The sequence below is a fragment of the Otolemur garnettii genome, unplaced genomic scaffold (assembly GCF_000181295.1).
Source record: "Otolemur garnettii isolate 467f Iridium unplaced genomic scaffold, OtoGar3 scaffold00127, whole genome shotgun sequence".
NCBI classification, from domain to species: domain Eukaryota; kingdom Metazoa; phylum Chordata; class Mammalia; order Primates; family Galagidae; genus Otolemur; species Otolemur garnettii.
In genome coordinates this window covers 5,030,474-5,042,554 of record NW_003852522.1, presented here as the reverse complement: position 1 = coordinate 5,042,554, position 12,081 = coordinate 5,030,474, and the positions used below count along the sequence as shown (strand labels likewise).

The window sequence follows — 12,081 nt, the reverse complement described above, 5'->3', positions numbered from 1 at the left end:
AAAAAAAAAAAAAAAAAAGACATTTTAAGCAAAGACCTGAGGGAGGTAAGGGTGTGAGCTATAGAGGTATCTGGGGGAAAAAAATTCCAGGCAGTGGTCACAGTCCATGCCAAGGCCCTGGGGGTAGGACCGTGCCTGGCATGTTGGAGGCACAGTGAGGAGGCTAGAACAGAGTAAGGAGGGGAAGAACTGGAGGAGGGGAGGAAAGAGAGGGAACAGGGTAGGTTGTGCAGGGTCTGGTGAGGCGAGAGGTGGGAGCCCTGGGAAGTTTTTGAACAAAGGAAGGATACACATTTATTATCTCATAGTCACCATAGTTCAGAAGCCCAGGGTGCTCCAATGGGTCTCTGCTTAAGAGTCTCACAAGCCCCAAATCAAGGCATCAGCTGCCCTGTGCTCCTTCTGAGGGATTCAGGGGAGGAATTTTCTTGCTTGCTAAGAGTGTTGGCAGAATTCAGTTCCCTGTGGTCCAAGGAAGAGGTCCCTCTCCATCTCCTCACTCACTGTCAGCTGGGGGTCAGTCTCAGTTTTTGCAGGAGAGCTGCATTCCTTGTTTATAGCCTCTTAATCTATTTTCAAAGCCAGCAATGGCATGTTGAATTCCTCCCATGCTTTGAAAATCTCTAATCTCCCTTCCACCTTACCTCTCCTACACCCAGCAGGAGGAAATTCTCTGTGCTTTTAAGTCTTCATGGGATGACATCGGCTTTCCTGGGTAATTCAGACAAATTCTGTCTTGAAGTCCTCAAACTTAATCCCACCTGCAAAAGTTTCCCTTGATACACAGGGTACCATAGTCACAGGTTCCAGGGATCAGGGCATGGATGTCCTTTGGCCATTATTCTGTCAGTGACACAGAGCATGTGGAGGGAGAGACAGGAGCCGCCAAGACGATGCCAGAGCTGGGATCTTAGCAGCAGGAATGGTCAAGCTGCCACTGCCTGAGTCAGGGCAGACGGAGGAGCAGGTCTAGGGGAGAAGAGCAGGAGCTCTGTTTTGCACAGGCTGACTTGGGATGCTGTTAGATATCCAAGTGGAATTACCAGGAAGACTGAATATAGGAATGTGGAAGGCTGCAGCAGATAGACGCCACTGGGATAAACACTGGGCAGGAAAGAGCAAATCACAGTGGAACACATAAGGAAAGGAGCAGCCAATGAGGACGGCTGACTGGAGACATGTCTGGTCCCTTAAGCATCCAAGCTTTTTTTTTCTGTAGAGACAGAGTCTTACTTTGTTGCCCTTGGTAGAGTGCGGTGGCATCACACAGCTCAGAGCAACCTCCAACTCCTGGGCTTAAGCCATTCTCTTGCCTCAGCCTCCTGAGTAGCTGGGACTACAGGCGCCTGCCACAACGCCCAGCTATTTTTTGGTTGCAGTTCAGAGCTGGGGCCAGGTTTAAACCCGCCACCCTCAATATATGGGGCTGGCACCCCACTCACTGAGCCACACGTGCCACCCAGCATCCAAGCTTTTAAGACAGAGTCTTGCTGTGTCACCCAGGCTAGAGTGCCATGGCCTCACCCTAGCTCACAGCAACCTCAAAACTCCGGGGCTCAAGCCATGGGATTCCATTTGGCCAAACATTCAGAACAGACAAATCTATGTGGACAAAAGTGGGTGGGTGGTTGCTGAAGGCTGGAGGTGGGGAGGGGAGGGGCAGCAGAGAGTGACTGCTAATGGATGGGGTTTCCTTTTGGGGTGATGAAAATTTTCCGGAATCACGGAGAGGACATCATTGCACAATATGATGAATACCTGTGAATTGCCCACTTAAGAACTGTCAAGATGGTAAATGGTATGTAATGTGAAATTTTTGTAAAAAGCAGGCTGGGAGCTGGTGATGGATTCTGCTGAAGCTGGCAGATGGAAGTCCCCACTTAGCTTGTGATTGGCTGTGTCATCTAAAACAGAACAACTGTACCAGGACTTAAAGTTTATTTTGTCCCATCTGTTAAATGGGCTTAAAAGTAGTTTCTGCCTCATAAAAATTGTTTCCAAGACACAACGGTGTTGGCTTGGGACCTTGGTAAAGTGGGTGCTCCATGCACGTGGGTTCTTATCACGATCATCATGCCAATATTATTATGAGGTCACCCAAAGTGTAACAAACTCCCTCACCTAGAGGAGTAAGTTGACCTTAAGCTTGGATTTGCTGCATCATGGGGTCCCACCTCCCACCTTGGGGTGGCTTGCAGCATGAGCCCTGGGGACAACCTTGGACTGGCCCTGACTCCCTTGGGACACATCAGAGGCAGCAGTGCACGGAGATGCGCCAGGGAACATAACACTCCAGCACCTCTTAGGGGGCCCCTCGGGACTGGCCCACCCACGCCTACAGCAGACCTACCATTCCCAACTGTGCATGACAATGGTATGGTCTGTGGCCCTCTGGTTGGACTTCATTTCTTTATTAGGCAAGGTCTGTGCCTGTGCCTAAGCCACGACCCTCTCGGACCCACACACAGCAAGCTCTCCTGGCTCCCAAGCCTGCACGTCACTGACCTGTAGGATTTTCTGTAGCTGCCTGTCATTATCCACCACAAAGATGTCCATCTCCGCATTTTCAGCGATCATCTGGCAAGACTTTGGGGTGCTGTTAGTCAAGATGCCAACAGAAAAGCCTCTGTGAAGCCAAGAGGTGATGGCTTGCTGGGTGAGTGCTTCAGGGAATCCCAAAGTTCTTGGGAGTCCCTGAAACCCCAATGCTCACCCTTATTTGAAGGTGGGACTCAGGGACAGCCCTGACTGGCCCTCCCTTAAGGGATTCTCAATATTCAGGATGGGTGGAGAGGGCTCAGCAAGAGAGATTCCTGATAAACCAAGAAGGCTTTCTGGAGGAGGGGCGATGGGTCTGGAGGGAGGAGGATAGAGGAGGGGTTACGGGAGCTGGGCTCCACAGGATCTATGTGAGTTTAAATGTTGGGAAGGGCAAGCTAGGCAGTGTTCAAGACAGGGCCATTGACGAATACTAGAGTACAGACTGAAGTGGAGCTATGGTCAGAGCTCCCTGTCCTGGAACTTTTCCCCCGAAACTCTTCAAGAGAAGGTGTGCTGGTGGCCTTGGTACATTCCCGGGAGAGACAAAGAGCCCTTACCCTGCCATGATGGCACCAATGCTGGCGATGACCCACTCCTCTGAATTCAGCCCCATGATCCCCACACCGTGGAAGCGCTGGAGGCCCAGCTGGGGAAAGAGGCCCTCATCAGGCTCTGACAGGCGTGGCTGCTACCACCCTCAGCCTGCCCAAGAGCCTACGGCTTACCAGCTCAGACTCCCTTTTGTCTGTTGACCATTGTCCTTCCCCACCCTCTGATAAAGTAACCCATCCTTCTATTAAAAGAACCTGATGTTTACCCAGAGCAGGGCTTCTCAGTTAGGGGGTGAGTCTGTCCCACTTAAAACCTTGTGACACCTGGAGACATTTTGGGTTGTCCAAATCAGAGGAGGGAATGACAATGGCACAGAGTAGATGGACAGCAGTGAAGCACTCCACAGTCCCCACCCCAAAGAAGAATCCTGCCCCCACATAAATTATTTTACAAAGTCAGGGCAATAGTAACTACCCATGTTATCACAACCTGATTTCTTTTCTCTTTTTTGAGACAGGGTCTCATGCTGTCATCCTTAGTACACTGCTATGGCATCATCATAGCTCACAGCAACCTCAATCTCTTGTGCTCAAGAGATCCTCTTGTCTCAGCCTCCCAAATAGCTGAGACTATACATGCCTGCCACCATGCCTGGCTAGTTTTTCTCACTCTTGCTCAGGCTGGTCTCTAACTCCTGAGCTCAAGGGATCTGCTCCTTTCAGCCTCCCACAGTGCTGGGGTTACAGGTGTGAGCTACGGCACCCAGCCCCTGATTTTGTTCACAAAACCATATATCTCGTTTATTTTCCCCAGTCTTTAAATATTCTCTACAGTATCAGGCTGGGTGTGGTGGCCCATGCCTGTAATTCTAGCACTCTGGCAGGCCAAGGTTGGTGGATTGCTTGAGCTCAGGAGTTCAAGACCAACCTGAACACAAGCGGCCCCTTCTCTACTAAAAATTAGGAAAATTAGCTGGGGAATGTGGCACACACCTGTAGTCCTAGCTATTCAGGAGGCTGAGGCAAAAGGATCCCTTGAACTCAGGAGTTTGAGGTTGCTGTGAGCTATGATGCCTCAATACTCTACCCAGGATGACAGAGTAAGACTGCCTCAAAAAATAAATAAGTAAAATAAAAATAAATATTCTTTAGGATATCAAATATAACACCTCCATAACACATAGTATCAGACGTCATGATTTAACAATCCCCCTTATTGGTTGATACATAGGTGGGTTCTGGTTGTTGGGTTTTTCTTGTTTGCTTGTTTTACTTTTATCAGATAAAATGCTGGGGTAGCTCAAACTTTGCTTATGCACATGACTATTTGTGCCAGTATTTGGATCAACTCTGCCATTGAAGGTGATGCACATCTCAGTTCCACTCGATAATTGTGCCTTAACATGTGAGTCCATCAGATCCAGGGGGGGCCTTTCCCAGCCATGCCAGACTCTTAGTTACAGCAACCCCCCCTTTCCTCTTCTAACAGGCATCTCAACCTAACCACCCCCATGGAACTGATGAGTTTATCCCCCCATCCCAAACCTGCCCTCTCCTTCCATTCTGTCCTCTCATGATCTTAGTCAACAGTAGTTCCATCCATCAAGTTACATGGGGTAGAAACTTCATTCTGAGACACCCAAGAAATCCTGTAAACTTTGCCTTCAGAATTTGGCCACCTATCACCCTCTCTCTTGTGATTGTCACCTTGGTCCAAACTGTTTCCATCCAGTCTGTCCTCCCCCAAACAGCCACAGAGGGTGCTTGTGAACGCCTGAGTCAGTACTTGTCCCTTTGCCCACAACTCTCCATGGTTCCCACCGACATTGGGAAAAAAGCCCGAGTCCCCCCTGAAGCCACAAGGGCCTGCAAGACCTACCCCATCCCTTTCCTGCCCTCCCCTCCTCCTTTCCCCCTCCTCACTGTGCTCCAGTCGCATAGGCCTCCTTGCTGTACCTCCAACAGGCCAGATGCGGTCTTGCCTCAGGGCCTTCACACAGGCTGTTCCCTTGACCTGGAACACTCTTCCATGACTCCCTCCTCACCTTGTTTAAATCTTTGTTGAAATGTCACCTTCTCTCAGCAAGGCTCTCCTTGGCTACCATATGTTAAAATTTTAACCCTCACTTAGGCTCTGTTGACTTCATTGTCTACCTAGCACCTGATTTACTCACAATGCTGACTTGGGCTAGTCTCTTATCCCCTTTTCTTATCAGAAACAAATAGGCATTCATTCATTCAACAAACACCAGAGGGTTAGTGCTGTACTAGAACAAGGCAATCTGGATTCCTGCCCTCATGGAATTGGCCAATTAAACAAATATATGACATGGTACCAGGTGGCAGTGAAGGCTGGGCACAAAATGTTGAAAGAGGCTGTAATGGAAAGGGTGATGAGGAAGGTTTGGGGAACCAGGGCAGTAAGGAGAGGCCTAAGAAACACCACTGTGGAAGAGACACAGTAACAACAACCACCATAAAAATAATAGCAAATGGGGCAGCGCCTGTGGTTCAAGAAGTAGGGTGCCGGCCCCATATACCAGAGGTAGCGGGTTCAAGCCCCGCCCCCGCCAAAACTGCAAAAAAAAAAAAAAAAAAAAGCTCGCGCTGACTTGGTGCTGCATGTGGGCCGCAGCTATTTGATGTGTGTCAACTCACTGAATCCAGCGGCAATCCTGTGTGTTTGGGGCTATTTTTTGTATACTTATATATGATAGTTAATGTAAGATAATATATTTTACATTAAAATTTTATATATTCACTTATTTTACTAGGAAACATATTAAATTCAATATAAAAGTATAAAATGTATAAAATTCATGTGTTAGATGTATTTTACATATTATACAAATATAAGATATATACTTTAATGTATACAATATGTTTAGTAAGTATACATTTGTATATATCAAAATGTCCATTTTACATATGAGGAAAATGAGGCAGAAAGAAGCAAAGTAAACACGCAGCTAAGGGCTGGGCTGGCATTCAAACTGACGTCATAAGCAGCCTAATTTTCTAGATTTTCTTTCCTTTTTTTTTGAACTGTGATACAGAATGAAAACCGCAGTTTGTAATTTCAATCTCCGTCTGTAAAACGCGAGCGAACGCGAGACGAAATTAACTGCGAGGCACCAGGCTGGGGGAGGGGGAGGTTGTGCGCAGGCGCAGGATGGGGCAGGAGAGGCGCTGGAAGGAGGGGCGTGGGCGGGCGGTTAGAGTCGCGCGCAGGCGCAGGATGGGGCAGGAGAGGCGCACGGCAAGAGGGGCGTGGGCGGGCGGTTAGAGTCGCGCGCAGGCGTGGGCCGGCGCGCAGGGGCACGCTGTACCTTGAGGAAGGCTTTGGCGGCTCGCCGGCATTCTTCGTAGTACTCGATGTAGGTGAGCAGGTGCCAGTTGTCCTTGTACTTGGAGCCGAGCGCGATGTAGTTGGCGTACTTGGTGGCTGTGCCCATGATCATATCGTGTACTGTGAGCGGCGCCTTATCCCTGAACGAGTTCTCGTCCTGCCGCAGCCGCACCTCACCATGTCTGTGCGTGGTCCAGTAACTGGAACCTGTGAGCAGACGGGGTCCGCTAGACCGGCAGCAGAGGAGCGGGATGGAAGGTGAAGGGAGGAGGACACAGAAAGAATTCAGGGCCAGGGGGACGGTAAGATTCACTGACCCAGAGACGATTCAGGAGGAAACTTCCCAGCAAGCAAGCCCAAGGCCCCTCTGGGGACTCCATCCCCAGGAACCAGGCACCTCTGACTTGTGCTGACCACCTTCCACCCCTGTACACCCAGGCCGGCATTGTGGCAGAAGGATAGTTAGTGCCCCTAGCTCCAGCCTTCTCTAAAGGGACAAACAGAAACGACAGGACCTCAAGGATCCCAACCCTGGCTGAGCCACCCATAGCCAGCCTTGAAAGCCGGACCCTCACCCTCAAACTGGCCTCCGCAGGAACACCACCAACCTCACCCAGGGCCCGAGGAGCCCCTACCTGTATTTCTTCCTGCGTGCCGAGCACCTTCCTGCCATGGCCTCCTAGTCTTTTTTGAGGTCATTGTGTACAGAATATCTTTGCTTCCCTTCTCACTGTCTTTTGGGCATCCAGTTTGCTAGAGCTGGGTAGACATATTTGAACAAAATTACAGGGGTTAGAGGGTTGGCAGCGTCCAACAGGGAGGCACGAGGTTCCCACCTAGTCATGGGGATGGATGGCCAGGGAAGGCGGCTCTGAACAAAGGGTGAAAGTTGACCAGGCAAAGAAGGAAGGGAGAAGCATCTTAGGAGAGGGAGCAACATGATGAAGGCTCTTGGGGCTGGAGTGGAAGGGAGGAGATATGCATAGGAGGAAATGAAACAAGAAAGGAGTTAGTATTGTTTTCTCAGCCTTATATGTTCATCCCCTACTCAGCGTGTAGCCCACTTCATCCCTGGAAGGAGCTGAAATGTCTACCTCTCCCCCAATCCCTCTCTCCCACCCACAACACATTTTCACCCCTCTGTGTTATTAGGAGGGCAAAGTCAGGTCTTGGCTCCACTGTCTTTTTATCAGCTTTGTCACTCCCATTGTAGCCACAGGGGGCAGTGGACTCCAGACTGTACATTTAGAATGTTCTTGCCCATTGCCAGTTCTTGTGACATCACTGGATTCCACAGGCCAGAGACATGATAGGGACACATTCCTCTGCCCTTTGCAAAGGCTTGTTTTCGAGAGCAAGGAGGAGGTCCATCCAAGAAGACTTTCACTGACTTGTGGTCTCCAGAGTGGCAGCCCCCAAGGAAGCTGAGGGCAAAGTCTTGGGATTATATCTGGTGGGCGGAGGGACTTCAGAATCGCTGCATGCTGTGAGATAGAGGAGGCAGATGAGGAAGAAGTGGCCTGGGAGAGGCCAAGGAAGCAGAGCCCTGGGCTCCCAAAGGGCTTGAGTCATTGTGCCTGGGGGTTTTATGAACTTATTTACCAACCAGCGTGGTCTCTATATAGAATAGTCTCCCAAATGTGTGTACAATGACATTTTCAAATATTGTTTGATGTTGAGATAGACAAACTAAGAGCCAAAAAAGTAGACTGGGTGCGGTGGCTCATGCCTGTAATCTTAGCACTCTGGGAGGCCCAAGTGGGTGGATTGTTTAAGCTTAGGAGTTCAAGACCAGCCTAAACATGAATAAGACCCCATCCTACTAAAAACGGAAAAACCTAGCTGGGTGTCATGGAGGGCACCTGTAATCCCCACTATTCAGGAGACTGAGGCAAAAGGATCACTTGAGCCCAAGACATTAAGGTTTCTGTCAACCTTGATGATGCCACAGCACTCTGCCCAGGGCACAGAGCGAGACTTTGTCTCCAAAAAAAAAAAATAATAATAATAGAATGACCATATTATCCAGCGGTTCCACTTCTGTGTATATGCCCCAAAGCATTGGAAACAGGGGATTGAAGAGATAGTTGTACACGTATTATGTTCATAGCAGCATGATTCACAATAGCCAATTGGAAGCAACGGAGTGCCCATGCCAATGATGGATAAATAGATAAGTAAAATATAGGAGATACAAGTAGATGAGGGCTGTTTGGAAAATATCCAACCATGCACGATGGAAAATGTTATTAATAGTGGCTGGATACTTTCTGGACAGCCCTTGTATGTGATGTAGAATATTCAGCCTGGAAAAGGAAGGAGATTCTGATACTTAGTACAACATGGATGAACCTGGAAGATATGTTCAGTGAAATAAGCCAGTCATGGAAAGATAAATACTCTTATGATTCTACTCATACAGTGTAGAAAGAAGTAAAATTCAAGAGATAGTATAATGGTGGTTGTGAGGGAAGGGAGGGATGGGGAGTTGTTTAATGGGTATAGAGTTTTAGTTTGGAAAGATGAAGAAAGTTATGCAGATACATGGTAGTGATGGTTACATGATAATGCATGCACTTAATGCCACTAAAATGTGGCAAAATGTACCCAAATATAAACAAATAAAACAAAAATGTACCCAAATATAAACAAATAAAAATTTGAAATAAAGGCTTTTTGGGCAAAAAACCTAGGTGCACATTATATATAGGAATGCATTATTCATGGCAAAATATCTGTCGGTTGGCAGTGACATGTTTAGATACAAATCAACAGCATTCCTATATACCCAGATTCACCACTTAGAACACTTGAAAAGGGAGAAAAATCACACCTACAAAAGAGATGATCTATAAAATAGAATTAAATTGACCCCAAATTATTTAAGATAGTTATGGGTAAATTATAAAGCTTTGCTAAAAAAATTAAAATTATGGAAAACATGGTAGTGAATATACTTTGGAAAGGACATGTGTTGAGAGTGTAAGAACTGAGATAAGCAGAGTGTCTCCTTGCTTGGCCTTGGCTGGGACAGTAGACATTGACATTCAAATTTTTCACTGCTTTGTGCCTATCTGGGAATGATGTGGAAAGTGCCATGATTAGTGATTCGGGTGTTACACGTAAATTTTAGCGAACAGGTGAATTTGCAAATACAGTCAGCAAATAATGAAGATTGACTGTACTTACATATTAAAAAGTAAAAGCGCAGGGGTGGTGCCTGTGGCTCAAGGAGTAGGGCACCAGCCCCATATACCAAAGGTGGCAGGTTCAAACCTGGCCCCGGCCAAAAACTGCAAAAAAAAAGTAAAAGCCCAATAGCTGGGCACTGTGGCAGTCACCTGTAGTCCCAGCTACTTGGGTGGCTGAGGCAAGAGAATCACTTAAGCTCAAGAGTTGGAGGTTGCTGAGAGCTGTGACTCCACAGCACTCTATCGAGGGCGACATAGACTCGCTCAAAAAAAAAGCCCAGCAAATGATTGAGGAGGGCCATTAAATGACATTAGCCTTTTATGTATTACATTAAATTGTTTTTGTAAGGAAAATGCCTTTATAGATTTCTGGTATATTTGTAATTTTATATTTTATAAATGAAACAAAAGGGGCTCTGGGAGCTTGTGGGTATCCAAAATCCCAAGGGATGCTGAGTTTTGTGTCTCCTGTTTTGATGTGCTGTCCATCTCTGAGCTGGCTACCCTCCCTTTCCCACTTGCTAATATTCTTTCAGGACATACTGAAAGATTTGCTGTATCAACTTTGATCTGCTTATAATGGACTGGCATGGGGGAGAGGAATAAACTGTCTTCAAGTTGCTGTTAGTTTGGACTTTATTACAACAGCAAAACTCATTCCTAATGCTGGAATTAGTCAAGAATCATACATTGACTTTTGAGTTAACCAAAACTGACTATAATGATAGCCATTAACTTGCAGCAAGGATCTTCTGAAGTCAGACACTGTGCTCCCTGTGCATTATCCTAATGAACATCCATGGCCACCATGGGGGATGAGGAGTCGATTTTCCAGATTAGAAACCTCTGAGCTTCAGAAGTTTGTGCTCAAAGATAGCTGGTCATATCAGTTATCTTTGAACCCAGAACTGATTTCCAAACCTGGACTTCTCTCCAACACACCAAACAAAGGACAAAGTGTTTGTATCTGGCAAACAAGACAAGGAAGCTGAAGAGCTTTATTATCAGAACTTATTGGAAGGGTTTTCAAGTCACTTTCAGGCAGGTGAGTAGGTTTTCAGGCCCAGTTCTTCAAACTTGTGAGGACTTCTTTCTAATGTCAATTAAGTCCTGTAAGGAGAAAAAACAAAACAAAACTCCAAAACCTCTAGCTTGGCCCGTGAGGTCAAATCTTTCTTTTGAACAGGTGGACTTTCCTTTTCTTAAAGTTTTGTAGAAAGATCTATGATGATCCTGTTGCGTTGAAAGGCATAGCAGGTTCTTCTGGGGGCACCTCTTCAGTAGGTGCATAATCAAGAAACTGACCAGTGGGGAATCTGGCTCCTTAAAAACAGGAGAGAAAGCCCCTACCCAAAGCAGCAGTTTTGGGGTTTTCCTGTTGAGGAGGAAACCCCAGCTATGGGGTTTTCCTGTTGGAGGCTGGAGAGAGGAGAAACACATTATTATGTGGGGATCCTTGTAATACATTTTAATTCTCCAAGGTCCCATGGTTACCACCTGGTGAAAATATTTCCAAGTGAACTGACCAATTGATAAATGTCCATCACCCCAAAGCTCCTCCACAAAGAACTTTAGAACGGTGCTATTCAAGAGAAGTTTCATTTGACCTGCCTATATCAGCAATTTAAAATGTTATGGTAAAAAATTTTTTTTGGTAGTCACATTTAAAAAGGAACTGGTAAAATTAATTTTAGTAATATATTTTATGTAACCAGTAGTCCAAAATATTATCTCAACATGTAATTGAGATTTCCAAATACTGATGAGCTATTTCATATTTTATGTTTCTGTACTTGAACCTTTGAAATCCAGTGGGTGTTTTACGGAGCATCTTGATTTGGACAGGACACATGGTAGCCAGTAGCTGTCATCTTGGACAGCTGCGGTGTAGCAGGTCCATTTCCCACCTCTACATTAATGTCCAACAGTCTTTCACTCAGTTGCAAAGTAGAATTAGAAATCTTGCAGAGGTGGGGGAATTATGAATGTGACACATTGAATTGCTGGGTCCACCCACAAGTCACTCACGCATGAAGGCATGGAAGAGTTAAATCAGTTAAGAATGGACAAAGAGGAAAGAGTGAGGAGGCTGCGTCTGGCTCCCGCTCTCACAGCCATTGCAGTACAGTGAGCTCCATAGAGACAGCGCCTGGGCAAGTGAGAGCTGGACGGGCACTGGGCGACTCTGTGCCTCGCTGAGGAAAAATAACTAAACATGGGCAAAGGAGATCCTAAGAAGCCGAGAGGCCAAATGTCATCATCTGCATTCTTTGTGCAAACTTGTCGGGAGGAGCACAAGGGGAAGCACCCAGATGCTTCAGTCAACTTCTCAGAGTTTTCTAAGAAGTGCTCAGAGAGGTGGAAGACCATGTCTGCTAAAGAGAAAGGAAAATTTGAAGATACGGCAAAGGCGGACAGGGCCCGTTACGAAAGAGAAATGAAAACCTAT

General features: G+C 46.8%; 1 protein-coding gene across 1 annotated transcript in view; it reads right to left on the bottom strand.

Moving 5' to 3' along the window:
• Positions 1 to 12,081, bottom strand: part of ACSBG2 (acyl-CoA synthetase bubblegum family member 2) — a 67,118-nt gene that overhangs the window by 13,901 nt on the left and 41,136 nt on the right. Inside the window, 3 exon segments of the mRNA XM_012810141.2 lie at positions 2,506 to 2,626; positions 3,099 to 3,187; positions 6,422 to 6,648. Coding sequence (XP_012665595.2) covers positions 2,506 to 2,626; positions 3,099 to 3,187; positions 6,422 to 6,648 — 437 coding nt within the window.